General features: G+C 46.7%; 1 protein-coding gene across 2 annotated transcripts; it reads right to left on the bottom strand.

Annotated features, from left to right (window-relative positions):
- Positions 1 to 1,978: 1,978 nt before the first annotated feature.
- blcap (BLCAP, apoptosis inducing factor) lies at positions 1,979 to 20,143 on the bottom strand. 2 transcript variants are annotated; one of them, XM_031894059.1, is made up of 2 exons: positions 20,121 to 20,143; positions 1,979 to 3,007 (listed from the first exon to the last, which is right to left on the bottom strand). In XM_031894059.1, exon 2 carries the CDS (start codon positions 2,957 to 2,959, stop codon positions 2,696 to 2,698), a length of 264 nt encoding a protein of 87 aa, XP_031749919.1. In that variant the 5' UTR covers positions 2,960 to 3,007; positions 20,121 to 20,143; the 3' UTR covers positions 1,979 to 2,695.
- Positions 20,144 to 23,879: the final 3,736 nt, after the last annotated feature.

The following is a 23,879-nucleotide window of genomic DNA, read 5'->3' as shown; positions in this document are numbered from 1 at the left end:
CTTATGGGAATTATAGTTCAATAACACTTGAAGCGTTGCAGTTTGGATATCCCTGAATTGTGCTCACATCAATGAGCCAATGCAGTCCCTGATCTGAGAGGAAAATTAACCTTGCCTGATCAACACAGGGCCAATTTTGATCGGATATCAATTGGAGGTGCCCGTAGGGGAGCCCCATACATGGGGAGATAAGCTGCCGAATCGGTCTATACCTCTACGTGTATGGCCACCTTGTCCTTGTCTTATAAGAACATATACAAAGGGAGCCTGGGGCTGCATTAGCAACACACACATACACACTACGGCCACTCTGCTGCCTGGTTATGTGAGCTGTTCAATAGCAGTTGTGTTACAGCACCGCTGCACCACTCTAGGATGCTTGGCCAGTTATTATATGATAGAGGGTATGCATAGTGACTGTTACTTTCTCAAAATGGGAATGGAATGTTCTATACTTTCTATTACAGGTATGGGAAACACACCCTGAAATTCGGTAAGGCCATCTCCCATACACTTCATTGTAATCAAATTATTCAAACATGATTTCCATTTTCTCTAATACTGTAAGACAGTACCTGTACTTGATCCCAACTAAGATATAATTACCCCTTATTGGGGGCAGAACAGCCCTATTGGGTTTATTTAATGGTTAAATGATTCCCTTTTCTCTGTAATAATAAAACAGTACCTGTACTTGATCCCAACTAAGATATAATTAATCCTTATTGGGGGCAGAACAGTCCTATTGGGTTTATTTAATGGTTAAATGATTCCCTTTTCTCTGTAATAATAAAACAGTATCTGTACTTGATCCCAACTAAGATATAATTAATCCTTAAGAGGAAAAACAATCCTATTGGGTTTAATATTAAAGTTTTTTTTAGTTTATTTAAGGTAGGGAGATTCAATTTACGGAAAGACCCCCCTTATCTGGAAAACCCCAGGTCCTGAGCATTCTGGGTAACCGGTCCCATACCTGAACTTCTCTTTTCACTGAGATCATCTACATGTCTGTCATTCAAACCACAGCCTGGTTGCTAGGTTGTGTCTGTCTTTTTAAAAGTAATTATTTCCAACTTAACCCCCTTTTCAACAGGAGTTAATGTTGTTCCAAAAAGATGTCTTTTAGAATTAAAATATAATGTACTGTTTCCATTAATTGGTAAAGGTTTGTTTACTTCAGAAGGACAACTATAGTTTATCTAAATAAGCTGCTGTTAAGCCCCGGGGAGCAGCTGTTCAAGCTGTAAAAAAAAAAAAAGGCAGAGGTTACATAGCAGATAAGCTCTGTAGAATACAACAATGATTTACAGAGCTGGCTACACAGCAGCTTATTTATATAAACTGTAATGGTGTTCCTGAAGCAAATACATAACTTTTACCTGTGCAAGGCACTAGTACCTTATATTTGAATTACTTAAGTTGCCCATACACGTGAAGATCCGCTTGCTTGGCGACATCGCCCACCTACGGGTGGGCCTGGTGCCAAACGATCGAATTATAATGGTGGCAATGGGGCAGTCAGTTCAGGGACTAAATCTTCTAACCTGCCCAATCGATATCTGGCCAATTTCAGGGCAGATATCGGTCGGGCAGGCCCCTCATTCCTGCCCCTACGTGGGCCGATAAGCTGACGAATCGGTCCAAGGGACCGATATTGGCAGCTACAATCGGCCCGTGTATGGCCACCTTAAGATTCGCCTTCATTTTTTTGGACAGTTTCTTTCATAAGAAATTAAGACCTTTTTATGAAATGTCACTCACTTTCCAATGCCAGCGGCCTTGCCAGACAAAAGGATCTTCAGGCGTATGGCCAGCTTCAACCAGAGAAAGATAAAGATCCTTAAAAGGCAGCAAGTAAACAAAACCAAACTTAGAAAACAGTACAATTGCCATAAAGCAGCACTGTATTGGAAACCACCTTTATATTGCTACACATTCACTACCAAAGCTGGAAATACTGAACACTTACGAGCCATTCTTATGATTAATAAAGCTTTATTCAGAACTTCTCAACACAAAAAAAAAGGATAAAATGACTGGGGTCAGCAGCTGGGAAATTTGTAATACGTTCCAGCCAATTCATGAATGTAAACGTACCAGCTTGGCACAACCAGTTTCCTTCGGAGCGACGCGGGCTCCGAGAAGCAGGGCCCACTGAATACAGCATGCTGTAGGGTATTTTCATTCCCCCAAAGATAGTGCCACGCTCGTTTTAGTGAAAGCTAGGCTGCTGCCATGTGTATGATGGGTTTGCGTGCTGCGTATGCTAAGTGGCCATTTTCAATGTCTCAGGCATGGGAGGGGCAAACATGATTGTAAAGTATCGGAAACAAAAAAAAAATGAACAAAATACAGACAATTAAAAATCCCTTTGCCCACCAATGACAAGGGTTGGCAGTGCCATGTTGTCTCTGCCCACTGATGTTAGAGTGGTGCCAGGGAAAGAGGGCAATGAGCATGGAGGGACGCAGTAGAGTATCCAATGCCCATCACCAAGTTACAGAACAGTGCACTTATTTATCTGCTGCACCATATTTCATTATGGCGTCCCAAATGTCCCAGGCCAAAACCAGAGACACATAATGGTGCAAGCAGTGTCAGTCCGCTGGAAGAAAGCAGCATTCCGCAGGACAGGGCATCTCCATCTTGGCAGAAAGCAGCACTCTGCAAATTGGGGCAACTTTCCAGCCATCTAAGTGCCAACAACAGCAGGATCGTAGGCGGCTTCGGGCAGCTCGCTGGCACTGCAGTGGTACAGGAAGCAGTTGCCCCAGCAGCTGTAGCAGATGAGGAAGAGGGCTCCGAGGAAAACCAACGCACAGATCGTACAGGGCTTCCTCTCCAGCAAAAAACTGAGCAGGTAAAATCCCATGAACACTGAGTGGCTGAACCAGAGGGCTGGGTTCAAAGGTTTGGGGATTAGAAGGACAGGGAGGAGCCACTGTAGACAGTACATGGTGATGGCGGGGATATGATGATCTCTCAGGGGTCCTTAGTCTGAAAGCTGAAGAAAGACAAAGGCACAGTGATTATTTGGAAATACGGCCAACAGCAGATTCAGGGGTAAATAAACACCACGACTTGTACTCATTATATTCATATCTCTTGCCTTGGGCTTTCTAATTGCCATGTTTATTCAACAGTCACATGCCTTTCAAATGACTCAGTAAGATCAGTTGGCTTTTGTAGGTTTCAGCCAAGTCAATCAACTACATTTGGGTCTTACACCTCAACCTGTAATGAGCATCTCTCACTACCTATAATATAACTTGCCCTTGCCCAAGTGTTCCTAAGGACATCCTTACCTACAACATGACATTTCCGTTATGTTCCTGCAGTCTTACAGCTGTCCCTGTCAATCCAAACCGTGCTTCATATGTCCTGTGTCTATGCTGCGTCTCACTTACCCTTTAGCTGTCGCCACCCTTATACTGTGCTTCAAAGTGAGAAGGTGCTTTGCACTCTCTGAGACATCACTGAGTGTGACTGGGAAATCTATTTTCCCCATAACAAATGTATTGGAGGAGAAGCTCCCTTTTTATGCCTTTTAAGCATGTGCCAATCCCCATACAATCATAAAGACTGTGGGGAGTCATTTATCAAAACTGGGCAAATTTGCCCATGGCCAGTTACCTATGGCAACCATTCAAATTGTTTCATTCATTGTTCCTCCTGTAGCTGGCTGGAAAAAGCCAATCACTAATTGGTTTCTATGGGTTACTACCTGTGGGCAAATTTGCCCAGTGTTAATAAATGAGCCCCTGTATGTTTTGATCTAGGAACCAATGTATTGCTGAGCAGTGCCCCTTATTATGCCCGTCTCTCCGCCATACACACACACACACAGGCCCTGTCTCTCCGCCATACACTCACACACACAGGCCCTGTCTCTCCGCCATACACTCACACACACAGGCCCTGTCTCTCCGCCATACACTCACACACACAGGCCCTGTCTCTCCGCCATACACTCTCCCCCATACACACACACACACAGGCCCTGTCTCTCCCCCATACACTCACACACACAGGCCCTGTCTCTCCCCCATACACACACACACACACAGGCCCTGTCTCTCCCCCATACACACACACACACAGGCCCTGTCTCTCCCCCATACACACACTCACACACACACAGGCCCTGTCTCTCCCCCATACACACACTCACTCACACTCACACACACAGGCCCTGTCTCTCCCCCATACACTCACACACACAGGCCCTGTCTCTCCCCCCCATACACTGCTAAGACCCTTCCCTCCCTACGCAGCCATTCAGAGGCTCAGGGATCCCTGTCCCTACAGTCAGTGAGGGGCCCCTGTATCCCAGCACACAATGGCACTCAGAGGGGCCCCTGTATCCCAGCACACAATGGCACTCAGAGGGGCCCCTGTATCCCAGCACACAATGGCACTCAGAGGAGCCCCTGTATCCCAGCACACAATGGCACTCAGAGGGGCCCCTGTATCCCAGCACACAATGGCACTCAGAGGAGCCCCTGTATCCCAGCACACAATGGCACTCAGAGGAGCCCCTGTATCCCAGCACACAATGGCACTCAGAGGGGCCCCTGTATCCCAGCACACAATGGCACTCAGAGGGGCCCCTGTATCCCAGCACACAATGGCACTCAGAGGGGCCCCTGTATCCCAGCACACAATGGCACTCAGAGGAGCCCCTGTATCCCAGCACACAATGGCACTCAGAGGGGCCCCTGTATCCCAGCACACAATGGCACTCAGAGGAGCCCCTGTATCCCAGCACACAATGGCACTCAGAGGGGCCCCTGTATCCCAGCACACAATGGCACTCAGAGGGGCCCCTGTATCCCAGCACACAATGGCACTCAGAGGGGCCCCTGTATCCCAGCACACAATGGCACTCAGAGGGGCCCCTGTATCCCAGCACACAATGGCACTCAGAGGAGCCCCTGTATCCCAGCACACAATGGCACTCAGAGGGGCCCCTGTATCCCAGCACACAATGGCACTCAGAGGGGCCCCTGTATCCCAGCACACAATGGCACTCAGAGGGGCCCCTGTATCCCAGCACACAATGGCACTCAGAGGGGCCCCTGTATCCCAGCACACAATGGCACTCAGAGGGGCCAGGCGATTACACTGTGCTGCTGCTCCCAGGTTCGTACGGAAAGCTGACAGACCCCCAGCAGCCCCTCTCCGCTATACAGCCCCGACACCCTGACAAGACAGCCACCCAGTTTTTGTGCGTCACTCTCACCCTTTCGGAGGATCCCCAGCTCCAGCCCAGGCCGCCAATTGCGCACAGGCACCTTGTTAGACAGCCCAGGCCACGTCCTGAGCTTTTCCTATGTCTGACGTCACATCTTGGCCCGCCCCCTCGCTTAGAACCTTAGCATATAATAGAGTTTAGCGCCCCCTGGTGAAAACACTGGAGAATGGAAGTTGCACAGCGCGTCAATTGCATAACTGACAATGTTGCTGCCGCCTAGAGGCAATAGGAGAGAATGGCAACACCTGCCAAGTACTGCTGTGTGTCCTAGTGTCCCAGTAACCGGACTGTAAGCTCAGCTGCAGAAGAAAGTCTTCTTTTTGTGAAATGAAAATTCATGCAATAAGTAACTGTGAGAGATATGTCTGAGCTGTTAAGGATAAGCTACATATAAAGTTTAAATTTGTGTGACAGCTATGCATCCTGGGAACTTTCAGGGTTAGAGGGAGGTTAAACCACCGATTTTTGTTTTCTTACTTGAAATTTGTCACCAAAAACATTCATGTATGTATTTGACTAACGATCATTATGTATAAATGTAATATAGGAACAGTGGTTAGTGATGTCATAACTAAGTGATGTCACTTAGGTCACATGACTAGTTAGAATCTAAATAGTCTCAATCTTTTCACAGGACAGTTTATGCTATAGAGAATACACAAAAATAAAAAATAGTTTGTGAAAGATGTAATAACCCGTCACACAGTGTCCTCCGCCGGTCACACAGTGAGTCTGCCTACTCACCATACGAAAATGAGAATTAAGGTTCATCAAATGCTTCCAACACGGAGAGGTATACATCAACACCCATGCAAAACTGCTGCGGCCTGAGGCCTCAGGCAAGTACCTCCCACTAAATGCATAACATTTAGCACCCATAGTAATTTTAGTCGTCCTTTAGGACGGCAAGCCCAACTGATATATTCCTAGATTTAGCAGTGGTTTTGGTAACATTTGATAACAGAGATCTACAGACAGCCCTTACAACCGAGCATGGCCCTTGCACCCTTTAGTGCACTTGCAGGCCTGACTGGGATTCAAAATAGGCCCTGGCATTTCAGGTAAACCTAGGTCCAAACAGCCCCCCAGCCCAATAAATAGTGACTGTCTATGGCATCTTACAGCAGCCAATATGGCATTTGCCAGAATTCACAGAATGCCAGATCCAGCCTTGGCACTAGTGCCTCCCAGGTCGTAAAATGACCCCTATACTCACTATTTCTCAGTCTGTCCCTTAACTCCATTGCAGGTGTGTATAGGGCAAGGCTGGTACTGCAGGTGTGTATGGGGCAAGGCTGGTACTGCAGGTATGTATGGGACAGGGCTGGTACTGCAGGTGTGTATGGGGCAAGGCTGGTACTGCAGGTGTGTATGGGACAGGGCTGGTACTGCAGGTGTGTATGGGACAGGGCTGGTACTGCAGGTGTGTATGGGGCAAGGCTGGTACTGCAGGTATGTATGGTGCAAGGCTGGTACTGCAGGTGTGTATGGGGCAAGGCTGGTACTGCAGGTGTGTATGGGACAGGGCTGGTACTGCAGGTGTGTATGGGACAGGGCTGGTACTGCAGGTGTGTATGGGACAGGGCTGGTACTGCAGGTGTGTATGGGACAGGGCTGGTACTGCAGGTGTGTATGGGACAGGGCTGGTACTGCAGGTGTGTATGGGACAGGGCTGGTACTGCAGGTGTGTATGGGGCAGGGCTGGTACTGCAGGTGTGTATGGGGCAAGGCTGGTACTGCAGGTGTGTATGGGGCAGGGCTGGTACTGCAGGTGTGTATGGGGCAGGGCTGGTACTGCAGGTGTGTATGGGGCAGGGCTGGTACTGCAGGTGTGTATGGGACAGGGCTGGTACTGCAGGTGTGTATGGGGCAGGGCTGGTACTGCAGGTGTGTATGGGACAGGGCTGGTACTGCAGGTGTGTATGGGACAGGGTTGGTACTGCAGGTGTGTATGAGACAGGGCTGGTACTGCAGGTGTGTATGGGGCAGGGCTGGTACTGCAGGTGTGTATGGGGCAAGGCTGGTACTGCAGGTGTGTATGGGGCAGGGCTGGTACTGCAGGTGTGTATGGGGCAGGGCTGGTACTGCAGGGGTGTATAAAGCAGGGTTGGCATGAGTGCGGTGCATGCAGTAAGGTTGTTGCTGTGGGTAAATCAGTAAGGAGCCAGTGCTGACGTGTGTCACATAGAGCGCTGGCACAGTGTTGTAGAAGGTGTTGGTACTGTCACCATGTATGAAAGCCATTTCAAATGCCGCAAGACATTCAGAGGGCACTTATCAGGCTGCCCCTGTGCCCTTGGCGCTGCTGATCACCAGTTATCTGGAGATAAAACCTTCATAGGAGGAAGATTTATCACTGAGCATAGAAGCTGCAGAGTGAGATAAATTGGGGAGCGAGAATGGAAAGGGGGTGGTAAATCAAGAGAGGGGGAAGGAGGCTGTAAAGAAAGGAGATCAGAGAGGACAGAGGAAAAGAAAAGGAGGGGGGAAAGTACTAAAGGATACAATAGAAGAGCAAAAAATATAAGAAAACTAGGGACCATTGCCTGACCCAGGATGCTGCAAGTTGTGGTTCAACAACAGCTAACAGCCACAGCTTGTAGTTCTTTGACCTTGTGTATAGCAAATTATCTGGTGATTAATATACAGTATAGTAATTAATAGTTTGGGCTTTTGCCAAGGGGCCATTCAAGGTGAGCGGAAATAGGATTTGCTTTGCCTGTTGGATAAAAGTGTGGGTAGAATTGCAGAGGAGCGGGCAGGCTGGGTAGGATGGAGAAGCAGACGTGAAAGGAAAAAGTGTCAGATAAAGACACAAAGGGACGATGTGTCGATGAGAAAGTGGTGGACAACTGTGTCACTGAACTTCTACTGCACAAGACAAATAACGACGGCGGCACAAAGAGCTGCATGCGTGGCACTGCCCGGGTGATGCCACTTACAGCAGTGGGCCCATTACTTGGGGGTCCCTTCTGGTCCACGTATGACAATGACAGATGGGCTAGGCATGCCGAGCAGAGCAGGTGACAGATTACAGCTGCCACACGGTGACACAAACCCATTTGGAGTGGGAAGTGATAAATGTCCCACTCGGTTTAAACACAGGGAAGTAAATTTCTGCCGACAGCCGCTACACTGCCGCATTAACACTATGTTGCCCACCATCAGAACACATTGTTCATTAGAGAGAAATGTGAGAGAAAGATATTTTGCCCCCCCCCCCCATACAAAATAATGCTAAATATAGCTTTTCAGAGACCCAGGAATGATGTGGGTAGGGGAAGTTCTAAATGCCTTATAGCTGCCATCAGGGCTGGGTTTCCGTGCAGCGCGCCCAGAGGATGGCACTCTTCACTGCACGCACCCCCCCCCCCAGGGATTTCCCACGTGCCTAGACCCCCATGCTTTAGGTGTGGCTGGGCGGCCCTAGGCCTGGGCCTTTGTGGCCTTGTTACAAATCCAGGCCTGGCTGCCATGCCTACATACGGTACAGCAGGGAGAAGGAAGGGATCCTTATACCAAGGGAGGTCCAGGCTGGGCTTCAAATTTCAATTTTACAGAGGTCCAAACAGCCCCCCACCAGCCCAATAAATAGTGAGTGTCTATGGCACCTTACAGCAGCCCCTCTGGCATTTGCCTGAACCCACAGATTGCCAGTCTGGGCCTGGGTCCTGGCATTCCAAGTACCCAGAGGCCCAAACAGCCCCCCCAGCCCAATAAATAGTGACTGTCTATGGCATCTTACAGCAGCCCCTCTGGCATTTGCCTGAACCCACAGATTGCCAGTCTGGGCCTGGGTCCTGGCATTCCAAGTACCCAGAGGCCCAAACAGCCCCCCCAGCCCAATAAATAGTGACTGTCTATGGCACCTTACAGCAGCCCCTCTGGCATTTGCCTGAACCCACAGATTGCCAGTCTGGGCCTGGGTCCTGGCATTCCAAGTACACAGAGGCCCAAACAGCCCCCCCAGCCCAATAAATAGTGAGTGTCTATGGCATCTTACAGCAGCCCCTCTGGCATTTGCCTGAACCCACAGATTGCCAGTCTGGGCCTGGGTCCTGGCATTCCCAGTACCCAGAGGCCCAAACAGCCCCCCCCCCCAGCCCAATAAATAGTGACTGTCTATGGCATCTTACAGCAGCCCCTCTGGCATTTGCCTGAACCCACAGATTGCCAGTCTGGGCCTGCCCTTGTATTTGGAGTACACAGAGACCCACAAAGCCACTACCTGGCCCTTCTGCCACCTTCCTGCCAGCTCATGCCAGTGTAGGTAAGAGAGTGGCTGGGGAGGGGGTATTTCTAATAACTATAAAGGAAGCACACCCTATGGTCTGGGCCCACCTGTCCCCCCGCGACTGCAGGGCCTGCTCCCTCTATAGTTACGTGACTGATCAATAGAAAGAAGAGAGAAGGCAGAAGGTAAAAAAAAGAAGCTGAGCTACACAAAGCAGGCAGAAATCAGAGGTGGACAGATACAGAAAAAGAGATAAATCCATAGACAGGGGAGAGACACCCGCTCTATCAACGGCTCACTCAAATCCCAGACCTCAATTAACCCCTCGCCCACATACAGCAATTACCTGCCAGTCACGTACAGCCCAAAAGAGAGATAGCCAACTAATTACACAGAGCCTACACCAGGGATGGAGAGGCAGCCCACCCCTAGAGATGGCTACAGCCTGCCGCTACAGAGAAATCCAGCAGGAATGCCGGGACCCCCACAGATACAATTAGGGATCAGTCTGGCCTTATCACAAAGCCCTATCATTGCTAAATGTAACAATCAAAGATGGGACCCCCTTCAAAGAACATATTCTTGGTCTTGATTCGGCAGTTTATATGCCTGTGTGTGGGCACCACCGACGGGCCTCCCCGACCAACATCTGGCCTGAAATTGTCCAGATCTCAGTCGGACAGGTTTGATTTTCTGGTTCGTTGATGCGGTCCCCAATCCGACGGCGCCTCTGCTTGCTGTTTTAATTCGATCATTGGCCCTAGGCCAGGGGTCGGGAACCTTTTTGGCTGAGAGAGCCATAAACACCACATATTTTAAAATGTAATTCCATGAGAGCCATACAATATGTTTGGCCGCGGATGCTGCGGGGCAAGGTAGGGTGGATCCCAAGGATGCCGGATGTGGATGCGATGCAGAGGAGGGCGCGGTCTGCGCTCGGCGGATAGAAGACGTCTTCTATCCGCTGAGCGCAGGGGCAAGGTAGGGTGGGTCCCAAGGATGCGCTCGGCAGATAGAAGACGTGTTCTAAGGCTTAGAACATGTCTTCTATCCACCGAGTGCAGGGGCAAGGCTTAGAACACGTCTTCTATCCACCGAGTGCAGGGGCAAGGTTTAGAACACGTCTTCTATCCACCGAACACAGGCCACACTCCCCATTATTTTTTTAAAAAAATAATTAAAGATTTGGCAGCGAGCCAGATGCTGCCATCAAAAGAGCCACATTTGGCTCCCGAGCCATAGGTTCCCTACCCCTGCCCTAGGCAAGTCAGGTGGCAAATAAGAAAAATAAGCACCGCATTCCAAAGTCAAAGCAGCACCCAACAAATGGGGTGTTACAGTTGGGCAGGGCACAAATGGTAGTGTGCTAAGGGGTGCAGAACTGATAGTACTAATATTGGGTGAAAGTGCAAATTAAGATGTATAGTGGTAGATATTGCAGGATTCATAATATATGGAGATTATGAACCAATCTGAAACTGTATCCCATATGGGCCATATCGGGCCAATCCGATTATCCTATCAACAACTGGATGACAATGAAGGTCAATGAAGGCCGTCACAAGAAGATTGCATCAACAAGTCAATGCTGTACTTGCCCTGACAGGATTTGATACCTGCCCAAACAGATCCTCCCTCCCATCCTGGGCAGACATTGGGCCCGTGGCAGCAGGGCCCACTGGGTTTTCTATTCCCGCCCAGTCTGACCCTGGCACTCAGTGCCGCTGCCTTCCCCCTGCCTACAGTGCCTCTATTACAATGCAGGGGAATCCTGGAGCACAAATATGTCTGATTTGTGCTGAATTGCAAGCACAATTGTGATCATTTTGACACATTGCCTAAAACTTTCCCAGATGACCGCTAAATAGGGTGGGTAACCCTGATATAAGGCAATTCACATTCCCTTATACCCCAGTGATTGGCATCAAAACTGTTAAGTCACTCTCAGCCAATTAACTGTATCTCTCAAATTTCTTGGGCCACATTTTGCAAGCTTGGCTTAGGAAAGCAATTACTTTATTCCTTGCGGAGGGAGGATATCAGAGGCAACGTGAATTATTAATGCATGTACCAAATTTGCATTGGGCAGAGTACACTTGTAAGTAGTTAAAGTCTTAAGGCCATAACTCAATTATTGCAGTAGGTGTGCGATATCTAAAATCAGTGGGTTGGTGTTATAGGAAAGGGATTTTACGTCAATAATAAGGGTGTTTAAATATGAATTAACTGTTCATTGATTTCATTCTACCCTGCAGGTCTTTATGAATTGAGACTGACATTGCTTTATACAGTAGTAAAGGCCAGTTTGTATTGGGAAACACTATTTTACCCTTACACATATAGTCAGGCCCAGACTGGCAATCTGTGGGTTCAGGCAAATGCCAGAGGGGCTGCTGTAAGATGCCATAGACACTCACTATTTATTGGGCTGGGGGGGCTGTTTGGGCCTCTGGGTACTTGGAATGCCAGGACCCAGGCCCAGACTGGCAATCTGTGGGTTCAGGCAAATGCCAGAGGGGCTGCTGTAAGATGCCATAGACACTCACTATTTATTGGGCTGGGGGGGCTGTTTGGGCCTCTGGGTACTTGGAATGCCAGGACCCAGGCCCAGACTGGCAATCTGTGGGTTCAGGCAAATGCCAGAGGGGCTGCTGTAAGGTGCCATAGACAGTCACTATTTATTGGGCTGGGGGGGCTGTTTGGGCCTCTGGGTACTTGGAATGCCAGGACCCAGGCCCAGACTGGCAATCTGTGGGTTCAGGCAAATGCCAGAGGGGCTGCTGTAAGATGCCATAGACACTCACTATTTATTGGGCTGGGGGGGCTGTTTGGGCCTCTGGGTACTTGGAATGCCAGGACCCAGGCCCAGACTGGCAATCTGTGGGTTCAGGCAAATGCCAGAGGGGCTGCTGTAAGGTGCCATAGACAGTCACTATTTATTGGGCTGGGGGGGCTGTTTGGGCCTCTGGGTACTTGGAATGCCAGGACTCAGGCCCAGACTGGCAATCTGTGGGTTCAGGCAAATGCCAGAGGGGCTGCTGTAAGATGCCATAGACAGTCACTATTTATTGGGCTGGGGGGGGGGGGCTGTTTGGGCCTCTGGGTGCTTGGAATGCCAGGGCCTATTTTGAATCCCAGTCAGACCCGCTAGCAGCTTATACATAATGTGCTGTATCAGTGCCAGTATAGCTGCTAATTCAATGAGGGGACCCTATGAACCATGTCGTAAAGATCTCACAGTTTTTAGGCAGTCAAATTAGCTCTAAATGGGAATCTTCCCACCCCGGGGCAGTTTCAGAGCTGAGCACAGCGCTAAAAACACTCTTCTCACCTCCAGACCATCAAAAGTTCATTTAAAGAAGAGCTAAATTACATTTTAGCAATTAACACTTCCAATAAGTTTTATAGCCTTCCCTCCCCCCGAGGGGCAGAGGGTCCTCTAAGACTCATCACTTAAATTTCAGTTCCGCTTAGCAGATATTTGGAATTGAAATTCCCATCTCGCGGCACAAGCTCATTACAATGTATAAGCTGCGAGGTATGGCAGGCACGGCTCCCTTAAAGGGACGCTCTTGTCTCAGAGTTACTGGATTTTTAGAGTCATTTTAGCCCTATCATCAGGGCCGCTTTAAGACCCCATTATAGGAGGTGGCGGGGCATGGCACCACTGGGTGGGGCAGTGACATCATGGGTGCAGGCCACTGACACCATGGGGGTGGGGCTATGATGTGTCAATCAGCGATTAGTCAATTGCTGCGTCAATCTTGGAGAATCCTGCCCAGTTTTCCAAATTGGGATAACTAAGCAGGCAGTTTTGACCAGGGCAGCCCTACCGAAAATCATGTTGTTTGGGTCAAAACCGGACAGGAGGCTTAAAGCCAAGTCACTGTTTCACCACTTCTTAACGGAAAACTATACCCCCAAGCAATTAGGTCTCTATAAAAATTGAATGAAACAGCCATGTTTTCATAAAAATATGTGCCATTGGGTAATCCTAAATAGAAAATTGCCATTTTAAGTTGTAAGGGCCGCCCCCTGGGATCATAGGATTCACAGTGCACACAAACAAGCCAAGGCACACATACATGCTAGGCCCCATCAGCCAATGAATGGACAGAGTTCTGTCTGTTACTTCCACACTACTTCCTGTTACAGTTAGAGCTGCATTATTTCCTGTCAGCTGATCTCTGAGGGGGCACACAGCCCATCACTAAATGGCGGCTCAAGGGAAAAGATGTAAAAGGGCAATATTTACTGATATGTATATTCCGGTTTGGTAAGATTTTCAAATAGGCCCATTAATATGATTTAAACCAGTGATCCCCAACCAGTGGCTCATCAGTAACATGTTGCTCCTCAACCCCTTTGATGTTACTCCCAGTGGCTGCAAAGTTGGTGGCCATTTTTGAATTTCTGACTTGGAGGCAAGTTTTGGAGACATAAAGACCATGGGTACTGCTAAATAGAGCCATTAATAGTCTGCCGGCCCACATTGGGCTACTAATTAACCATAGTTACATAGTTACATAGGGTTGAAAAAAGACCAGTGTCCATCAAGTTCAACCCATCCAAGTAAACCCAGCACACCTAACCCACACCTACCAATCTATACACTCACATACATAAACTATATATACAACCACTAATACTAACTGTAGATATTAGTATCACAATAGCCTTGGATATTCTGCTTGTTCAAGAACTCATCCAGGCCCCTCTTATAGGCACTAACAGAATCTGCCATTACCCCATCACTAGGAAGGGCATTCCCCAACCTCACTGCCCTCCCCGTGAGGAACCCCCGACGCTGCTTCAAATGGAAGCTCTGTTCCTCTAATCTAAAGGGGTGACCTCTGGTGCGCTGATTTTTTTGGGAAAAAAGAACATCCCCCAACTGCCTATAATCCCCTCTAATGTACTTGTACAGAGTAATCATGTCCCCTCGCAAGCGCCTCTTTTCCAGAGAAAACAACCTCAACCTCGACAGTCTAACCTCATAGCTTAACCCTTCCATCCCCTTTACCAGTTTAGTTGCAGTCTCTGCACTCTCTCCAGCTCATTAATATCCTTCTTAAGGACTGGAGCCCAAAACTGCCCCCCATACTCACGGTGAGGCCTTACCAGGGACCTATAAAGGGGAAAAATTATGTTTCATCCCTTGAGTCAATGCCCTTTTTTATACAAGACAGCACTTTATTTGCTTTAGTAGCCACAGAATGACACTGCCTGGAATTAAACAATTTGTTATCAACAAAACCCCTAGATCCTTCTCCATTAAGGATACCCCCAACACACTACCATTCAGTAGATAGTTCGAGTTTATATTATTTCTACCAAAATGCATAACTTTGCACTTATCAACATTGAACCTCATTTCCCAGTTTGCTGCCCAGTTTTCCAATTTTGTCAAATCGCTCTGCAAAGCGGCAGCATCCTGCATGGAACTTATAGTTTTGCACAATTTAGTGTCATCAGCAAAAATAGAAACAGTACTCTCTATGCCCCCCTCCAGGTCATTAATAAACAAGTTAAAAAGCAAAGGACCAAGGACTGACCCCTGCGGTACTCCACTAACCACACTGGCCCAATTAGAAAATGTTCCATTTACCCCACTCTTTGTACTCTATCCTTCAGCCAGTTCTCTATCCAATTACAAATATTATGTTCTAGGCCAATATTCCTTAATTTGATCATTAACCTTCTGTGAGGTACTGTATCAAACACTTTAGCAAAATCTAAGTAGATGACATCCACTGCCATTCCAGCATCAAGGTTCCTGCTCACCTCCTCATAAAAGGCGACTAAATTAGTCTGGCAAGATCTGTTACGCATAAAACCACGTGGCACAAACTAATAGTATTGTGAACTGCAATGTATTCAAGTACCCTATCCCTTATTACCCCTTCCAAAATTTTTCCTACTACTGATGTCAGACTAACCAATGTGAGTCCTTATTGGCCACCTACTAGGAAAGTTTTTGTGCTTGTGTTGCTCCCCAGCAATTTTTGAAATGAAATGTTGCTCACGGGTAAAAAAGGTTGGGGATCCCTGATTGAAACTGTTGGTTAAGTATTCATTCTGGGCTAAAGTTTTCCTTCTCCGTTGCTATTTTAATGTTCTAATTCTCCCTCCCTCTCGTTCCTCTATATTACCCTTTATTTAATCTCTAGATCTCTCGCTCCTTTCTTTCCCCCGCTTATTACTTCTCTCTATCTGTCTCTGCTGCTTTTCCTCCCTCTCCACATGTCAGACTTTCCCGGCCGAATTACTGACGCCTTTTGACGCAGCCTCTCAAATTTTTTTCCTAATCTAAATTGAAAACTGTTCAAGTAGAAAAATAATTTCACAGCTTTGCCCAGAAAAAGCAGCCTCAGCAAGTGTGTATGTGTGTGTGTGCTGAGCGGGGAGGCTGGCACAGCTGCTGCCTGTACTCTATGACCATGGCACAATGCAGCAGAGCATGCCTGTAGGTTGGGGGGGGGGGAGGCTGGCACTGCCACTAGCTGCACTGTTTTATCCTGGCACAATGGTGCATGTGTTTGTGAGCATGATGGCGGCATCTTGGCACTGCCACTAAATTGTGCTGTATGATTAGGACATAATGGAGCTTTATGTGTTCAGGAGTAGGTGGGCACTGCTGCTGCTGTGTAATCATGGCATAATGCCACCGTGTGTATATTGGGGGAAGATGACTGGCGCTCATGTTTCCATGTTATGTGACCATGGCACAATACAGCAGCGTATGTATAAGGAAGGCTGGCGCTGTCAATGACTTTGCAACACTTCTTTTGATGCAAAGAGAAGGCTGGCATCGATGACAGCAGAAAATGTGCACACATAAAGGAGATTTATTACATATATTAAAGTGAAAGTATCGCTGGGAAACAAAAGTGTCATAAAACACTTAGGAAGCAGCCAGTGCAGTAAGAGTAAGTGCCTTATACAGAGAGCGAATAGGACTTACTATACTGGGAAGATTTCATCTTATTGTTGGACCTATAGGCCCTGGCATTTTAAGTTCAATCAATAAATAGTGACTGTCTATGGCATCCATGTCCGAATTGGGATACAAAATAGGCCATGGCATTGTAAGTCCACAGAGGCCCAAACAGCCCCCCCAGCCCAATAAATAGTGAGTGTCTATGGCACCTTACAGCAGCCCCTCTGGCATTTGCCTGAACCCACAGATTGCCAGTCTGGGCCTGGGTCCTGGCATTCCAAGTACTCAGAGGCCCAAACAGCCCCCCCAGCCCAATAAATAGTGACTGTCTATGGCACCTTACAGCAGCCCCTCTGGCATTTGCCTGAACCCACAGATTGCCAGTCTGGGCCTGGGTCCTGGCATTCCAAGTACCCAGAGGCCCAAACAGCCCCCCCCCCCCCACCAGCCCAATAAATAGTGACTGTCTATGGCATCTTACAGCAGCCCCTCTGGCATTTGCCTGAACCCACAGATTGCCAGTCTGGGCCTGGGTCCTGGCATTCCAAGTACCCAGAGGCCCAAACTGCCCCCCGCCGGCATGGTAAATAGTGACTGTCTATGGCATCTTATAGCAGCAGGATAAGTAAACCATTAAAATAAGTGAATGTAAAATTATGACAGTGCTAAGCACTTTTGCTATTTTCATTCATTACTTTTTAGATTCCAGGATATTATGGGATATCTGTACTGTTAATATGAATTAATTTTGTTACAACAGCGCCACCTGCTGAACAGTGTCTGACCGAGATCCAGTCAAGGAACTTGTCAAAAAAAAGAAAGATAACTGATCTGATGTTCTTCGTGTTCGGAAAGACAAGAGAAGTGGGTCTCTGATATCAGGACAGCCTGCTTTCTTTCTTCAGCCAAGTTCCTCAACTACCTTATGGTCAGATACTGACCAGCAGGTGGCGCTGTTGTAACAAAATGCATTCATATTAACAATATATATATATCCTTTATATCACCTAATGTCTTGAAATCTAAACATACAATGAATGTACATTACAAAAGTACAGAAAACTAGCACTCAGTTTTATTTTAAAGGTTTGCTTAGGCTTTACTCAAGCAATGTGTAGTCTCTGCACATTCAAGCCCTTTAGGCCGATTTGGCAACTTATCTGACCAGGTATGGGGCACCTGACCGCCCTCCCCAATTGATATATGGCTGAGAATTAGCCAGGTGTCGATTGGGCAGGTTTGATTTTCCTGTCGCATTGGGGGCCGCATTGGCCCATTGATGCAGTCCACAGTTGACAGCTCTTATGCCGAGGTGGGCATATCGGCAAAGGAATAATGTATTCATCCCTGAGCCAAATTCAGCACCATACAAGGCTCGTTCTCATAGTAAAATTCTGTAGAATCACATTTATGAAATGCTTCTAAATATGGTCTCTAAACACAATGGTAAATGTGTCCTGTGTAATTTACTGTTCCACACTGTAGTGCTATTTCATTAGCATTTTAGCAATTTTCAAACTAAATGTTTTAGAAAAAACTGTTGTGCAAAGACTGTTGTGGTGATTACGGCCCTGCTTGGGGTGTGTGGGGTTAAAAGCATGCATCAATATTCAGGGGACGAGAGAGAGCAGTTTCCCATCACTAATTTATTTCCTTCCATCTCTTCTTGGGTCTCTTCCAGCTCGTTACAGTCATTTGATGGGAATTGCTTTGCAGGAGTTAGATGGGAAAGTGAATTGCTGTGGAAATGAAAAGTGCACTCCTCTCCCTCTCCCTGTACCCCTACATTCCCTGTACCCCTACATTCCCCCACCTCTGTAAGTGTGCTCTCTCCCTGTACCCCTACATTCCCTGTACCCCTACATTCCCTGTACCCCTACATTCCCCCCACCTCTGTAAGTGTGCTCTCTCCCTGTACCCCTACATTCCCTGTACCCCTACATTCCCTGTACCCCTACATTCCCCCCACCTCTGTAAGTGTGCTCTCTCCCTGTACCCCTACATTCCCCCCACCTCTGTAAGTGTGCTCTCTCCCTGTACCCCTACATTCCCCCCACCTCTGTAAGTGTGCTCTCTCCCTGTACCCCTACATTCCCCCCACCTCTGTAAGTGTGCTCTCTCCCTGTACCCCTACATTCCCCCCACCTCTGTAAGTGTGCTCTCTCCCTGTACCCCTACATTCCCCCCACCTCTGTAAGTGTGCTCTCTCCCTGTACCCCTACATTCCCCCCACCTCTGTAAGTGTGCTCTCTCCCTGTACCCCTACATTCCCCCCACCTCTGTAAGTGTGCTCTCTCCCTGTACCCCTACATTCCCCCCACCTCTGTAAGTGTGCTCTCTCCCTGTACCCCTACATTCCCCCCACCTCTGTAAGTGTGCTCTCTCCCTGAACCCCTACATTTCTCCCACCTCTCTAAGTGTACTCACCCTGTACCCCTACATTTCTCCAACCTCTTTAAGTGTGCTCCAAATTAGGCCCTGGCATTTCATGTACACTAATGCCTAAATATCCCCACATATATTCATTACAAAGCGCCAGTCCATGGCAGCTTACAGATGCTTTCTGCTATTTACCAGAGTTTTCAGATTGCCAGTCCAGGCCTGCACTGGATCCATTGTCTTGAGGGGGTATAAAAAATGGCCAACTGCATAGCATCAGTTGTATATATGAACAGTGGGGAGGGCAGTATGGCACTTTATAAAACAGTCACCAAAACTTAAAGGAACAGTAACACCAAAAAATTAAAGTGTATAAAATTAACTAAAATATAATGTGCTGTTTCCCTGCACTGGTAAAAGTTGTGTGTTTACTTCAGAAAGTCTACTATAATTTATATAAATAAGCTGCTATGTAGCCATGGAGGCAGCCATTCAAAGGAGAAAAGGCACAGGCACATAGCAGATAACAGATAAAACACCATTGTATTCTACAGAACTTATCTGTTATCTGCTATGTAACCTGTGCCTTTTCTCCTTTTTTCCAGCTTGAATGGCTGCCCCCGTGTCTACACAGCAGCTTATCATATAAATTATAGTAGTGTTACTGTAGCAAACACACCAGTTTTACCAGAGCAGGGCAACAGTGCATTATATTTTTATTACTTTAAAGCTCTTTCATTTTTTGGTGTTACTGTTCCTTTAAGACACTGAAGTACACTCCCCAGCACCCATAATTTGGAGATTATATAGATAATGAGCCTCACAAGGTTTGTCTCTAGCCCAGCCATTACTACAGATAACCCTGTGGAAGGTTGTGGGTTTTGCATATTTCCAGCAGTAAAGATTTATAAATTGCAGGTACAAAGGATATGAAGATGTAGCTAAAAGCATGGATTTTCCATTTAACTCTTCTAGAAGGACCTTCTTTGGTTTCCCTTCACTGTTACTGAGATGGCAGAGAGCCTAAAGCCAGAGCTTTTTGTCCAGTCTTCTCCCAGACATGATTTGAGAAGACACATTGGCAGATCCAGTTTTGTATCCAGGCAAACCAGTTGCAAACTTATTGCCTTGCAGGTTAGACTGTGGGTATAATCTCCTGAGATGGTCTCACATACACTGATATGCACGGGCAATTAGTTGATATAACTGGCAAACCATTTCCATACAAACACACCTGAAATATAGGGAGGTCCCAGCGTACCTTATAGTCCTGCATTACTATATGTTCCCCCACTGGCTTCCTTTCTTACCTATCTTCTTGTTTCCAAAAGCAGCTCCATTTTCCTTTCTTCTCTCACTGTGCCCCTCCTGGGCCTGGATCTATCCTTAGCTTGCCCCCCGCTGATCTGACATTCTAAACCATTCGCCTATAATTTCCCTCCCCAATCATTGCTTTGCTCCATCTCCGTATCCCCTTGTATGGCACAGCTGTAATTAGAAGTCTTGACATCTCTGTAAATGTTCGGTCCATTAAGCCCACAGTGTATTTATATAAAGCGCTCACTGCAGGGGGTATTTTTAGCCAAGTTTCTGAAATGAGTAGATGCATTAACACGTTCTGTCACAGTCTGCTGCCACCGGCGTCCTTCAATGCACATTCTGTTTGTTATAATCTGTTGCTACTGATTATTTTCTATCATTTGCTGATTTTACTTCCACTTAAATTTACATCTAAGGATCACCCAATAGTACCGTATATACTTAACCTAAAGGTGGCCATAAACGAGCAGATTTAGACTGCCATTTTGAGTCCTTTAGATCAATTCAGCAGCTTATCTACCTGTGTATGGGCCCCCCCAAATTATATCTGTTCAAAAATTGGGCAGGTTTGATTTTCCCATCAGATCAGGATCCATGTTGGCTCATTGAACCTGTCTTATGGCTCCTATACCCGTCATTGCCCTAGAGCAGTAACCCAACCTTTTGTTACTGGTGAGCCACAGTCAAATGTATAAAGACTTAGAGAGCAACAGCACCATAAAAGTTCATGGAGGTGCCAAATAAGGGCTAAGATTGGCTATTCGGGGCTTCTATGCACACTATCAGCTTACAGGGGCTTTATTTGGGAGTAAATCTTGTTTTTATTCAACCAAAACTTGCCCCCAAGTCAGGAATTCAAAAATAGCTTCCTGGTTTGGGGGCACTGAGAGCAACATCCAAGGGGTTGGGGAGCAACATGTTGCCCCCGAGCCACTGGTTGGGGATCACTGCCCTAGAGCCAAACAATCGAATCAGCTGAATTAGCTGAAATAGCCCATCTTTGGTGGTTAAAATGGTAGATGATCCGCTTGTTTGGTGACCTTGCCAAACAAATGGATGTTAACATGTATAGCCACATTTGAGTAGCTACACACCTATTATGTAGCTTTTGATTTGCTCCAAATAACGATTGCCTGTAGATACTCTTATCACCATTTTAAGTCATTGCAACAGCTCATTTTTGCACTCAGTTAAGATGAGTGTTGGACTGGCCCACCGGGATACCAGCAAAATTCCCATTGGGCCCAGGTGTCAGTAGGCCCTCCTGCTTTTAGCCATTTGGCCTAATTCATGGTCATTTCTTATTTTTCTATGGGAACAAAGCAACTAAATATATAGAATACATTACAGTATGTAAAGATAAAAAAAACTAGTAAAGTATTGAGACTGAGTAAGAAATGGATGACAGTAGTTTGGCGAGTGGCCCATGGTCTAGGGTTTTCTGGTGGGCCCCTGGCATCCCAGTCCGACACTGGGTCGATGTTTGAAACAGAGAGGAGCCAAAACATTTAAGGGGTGGTTCATCTTCAAGTAAACATTTTAGTATGTTATAGAATGGCCAATTCTAAGCAACTTTTCAGTGTTCCAATTTCTCTGTGAGGCTCCATTTGTATTGTTATTGTTACTTTTTCTTACTTATTTTTCTAGCCAGTTCTTCTCCTATTCAGATTTCAGGCCCTTATTCAAACCTCTACCTGGTTGCTAAGGTAACCTATGACTAAGTACCCTTGGGTACGAAACGCGTAAGGCTTTGTAAGCATTATGTGTAAGTTTCAATAAACTTTTTGTTTTTACCTCAAATATTTTGAGCTACTACAGACATCTTTTTTGAGTTCCTTTTGATTTCCTGGTTGCTAAGGTAGGTTGGACACTAGCAACCAGATAGCAGCTGAAACAAAACCGAAATAATAAAAAAAACCAGAGTCAGACTGAGTGTCCAGGGCTCACCGGAACGGCTGTCTGGGAGTCCACCACCCCAGGAAACCCCCTCCCTCATGGTATACTGCAATTCCTCCTTGCAATGGGGGGCACCTGCAGTTAGCAGAGGGAGTATAGCCCACAAGGGTTGGGACCCACTGGGTTTTTTCCTTAAGCCCCCCCACCCCAATCTGACCCTGTAAAAAACTACAAATAAAACTGAAGACCAATTACAAATTGTGACAAAAGAAAATACAACCCGTGTGCCACAAAGTGTAAACCTCAGTGAAGGGGCTCAATCAGACAGTGGTGTAGGTTTCGCCAGGTCCACTTTTATTTTTACATGGTACCAATTAAAAATTGTCTATCTCTCTACCTCATACTAAAAGCTAAAGTCAATGGTGCAACAACCCCTTTAGGGGCAACTTCAGGGGCGACTGAAACTGAAGCAATGCAATAGCAAAGATTTATCGGGTGGCTAATCTCCCCAAGTGCCACTGCCCTTAGGGTAAAGACACACGGAGCTACTCAGTAGCAGCTACTTGTCACAGCTACTAAACACCAGAAAATACCCTGCCATAGACATTACTGAGAATTGCCTCCAAAACACATGTAGAGACAATTAGCAGTAAATGATCAGCATTGCTTGTTTTTGTAGCCATGACAAGTAGTTGCTACTAGTAGCTCTGTGTGTCTTCACCCTTAATGTAATTCCTGGTTTTATGCTGCTTCTATAATTTACTCTATTTATTTCTTGACAGTAATTCTATCTATTAATGCACAAATGCCCTTGTTGTTATTCATGAGTTTGGCTCAGTAGAAAGCCTCCGCCTCTATGGTTTCGGCAAATTCCAGAGGGGCTGCTATAAGATCCCATAAACACTATTTATTGGGCTGATGGGGAGCTGTTTGGGCCTCTCTACTGCAAATACCAGGGCCTGTTTGGGGTCTCAGTCCAGTGGATGGTTGCTATGTAAAGCAATGCCAGACAACTAATGTCTCAATAATATTTGCAATGGCTGTGTCGCTTCCACAAGTGTAGTAGCAGCCAACAATGCTGAGCCAAACTGGACTGATCCATTCATTGACATGGGTGCCAGTGATTGGGTGCCAGGGGCAATTTCTTGGATCTATCAGCATAGTTGCCAACTATATGTAATCTCCCTGTGCAGTCCCTGGGTTTGGGGTAATCCACTCTGGGAAGTTATCAAGTACACAACATGCAAAACAGGGAGCAATCTGCCATGTTTACTGCTCTTTCTACCCTTTAAAATATTGCAATAGGCATGTATTTTCCACAGAAGACTGGAGAGACCTGTGTTCCCCATAAATACAGTGCTGTATTGATTAACAGAGCCACCATCAGAAATAACGGGGCCCCTCACAACAAAATTTTCTGGGCCCCCCTATAGATACCATAGGCACTTTGACGGGTAGTAAGCACAGAGCTGTCTTTAGCCTGTTAGACTCTGCACTCAACCTGTGGCAGCCTGACCACAAATGGTTTGCCCCATTTTCGGGAAAAAAAATACCTGCCGTCCTATATTTTAATGTTTTTTCCCTATTAAAGGGGTAGTTCACCTTTTTAACTTTTAATATGTTATAGAATGGCCAATTCTAAGCAACTATAGTTTTTGAATTATTTGCCTTCTGCTTCTCACTCTTTCCAGATTTCAAATGGGGGTCACTGACCCCGGCAGCCAAAAAACATTTGTTCTTTGAGGCTGTATTGTTTGTTATTGTTTCTTTTTATAACTTATCTTTCTATTCACTCTCTCAACCAGATAACTGTCTCAAGCAACCAGATAACTGTCTCAAGCAACCAGATAACT

Source organism: Xenopus tropicalis, chromosome 10 (assembly GCF_000004195.4).
Source record: "Xenopus tropicalis strain Nigerian chromosome 10, UCB_Xtro_10.0, whole genome shotgun sequence".
In the NCBI taxonomy this organism is placed as follows: Eukaryota; Metazoa; Chordata; class Amphibia; order Anura; family Pipidae; genus Xenopus; species Xenopus tropicalis.
This window is presented reverse-complemented; position numbering and strand designations above follow the sequence as displayed.

Coding starts and splice junctions, on each gene's coding strand:
- blcap (XM_031894059.1), bottom strand. CDS start 2,959: ATGTACTGTCTACAGTGGCTCCTCCCTGTCCTTCTAATCCCCAAACCT.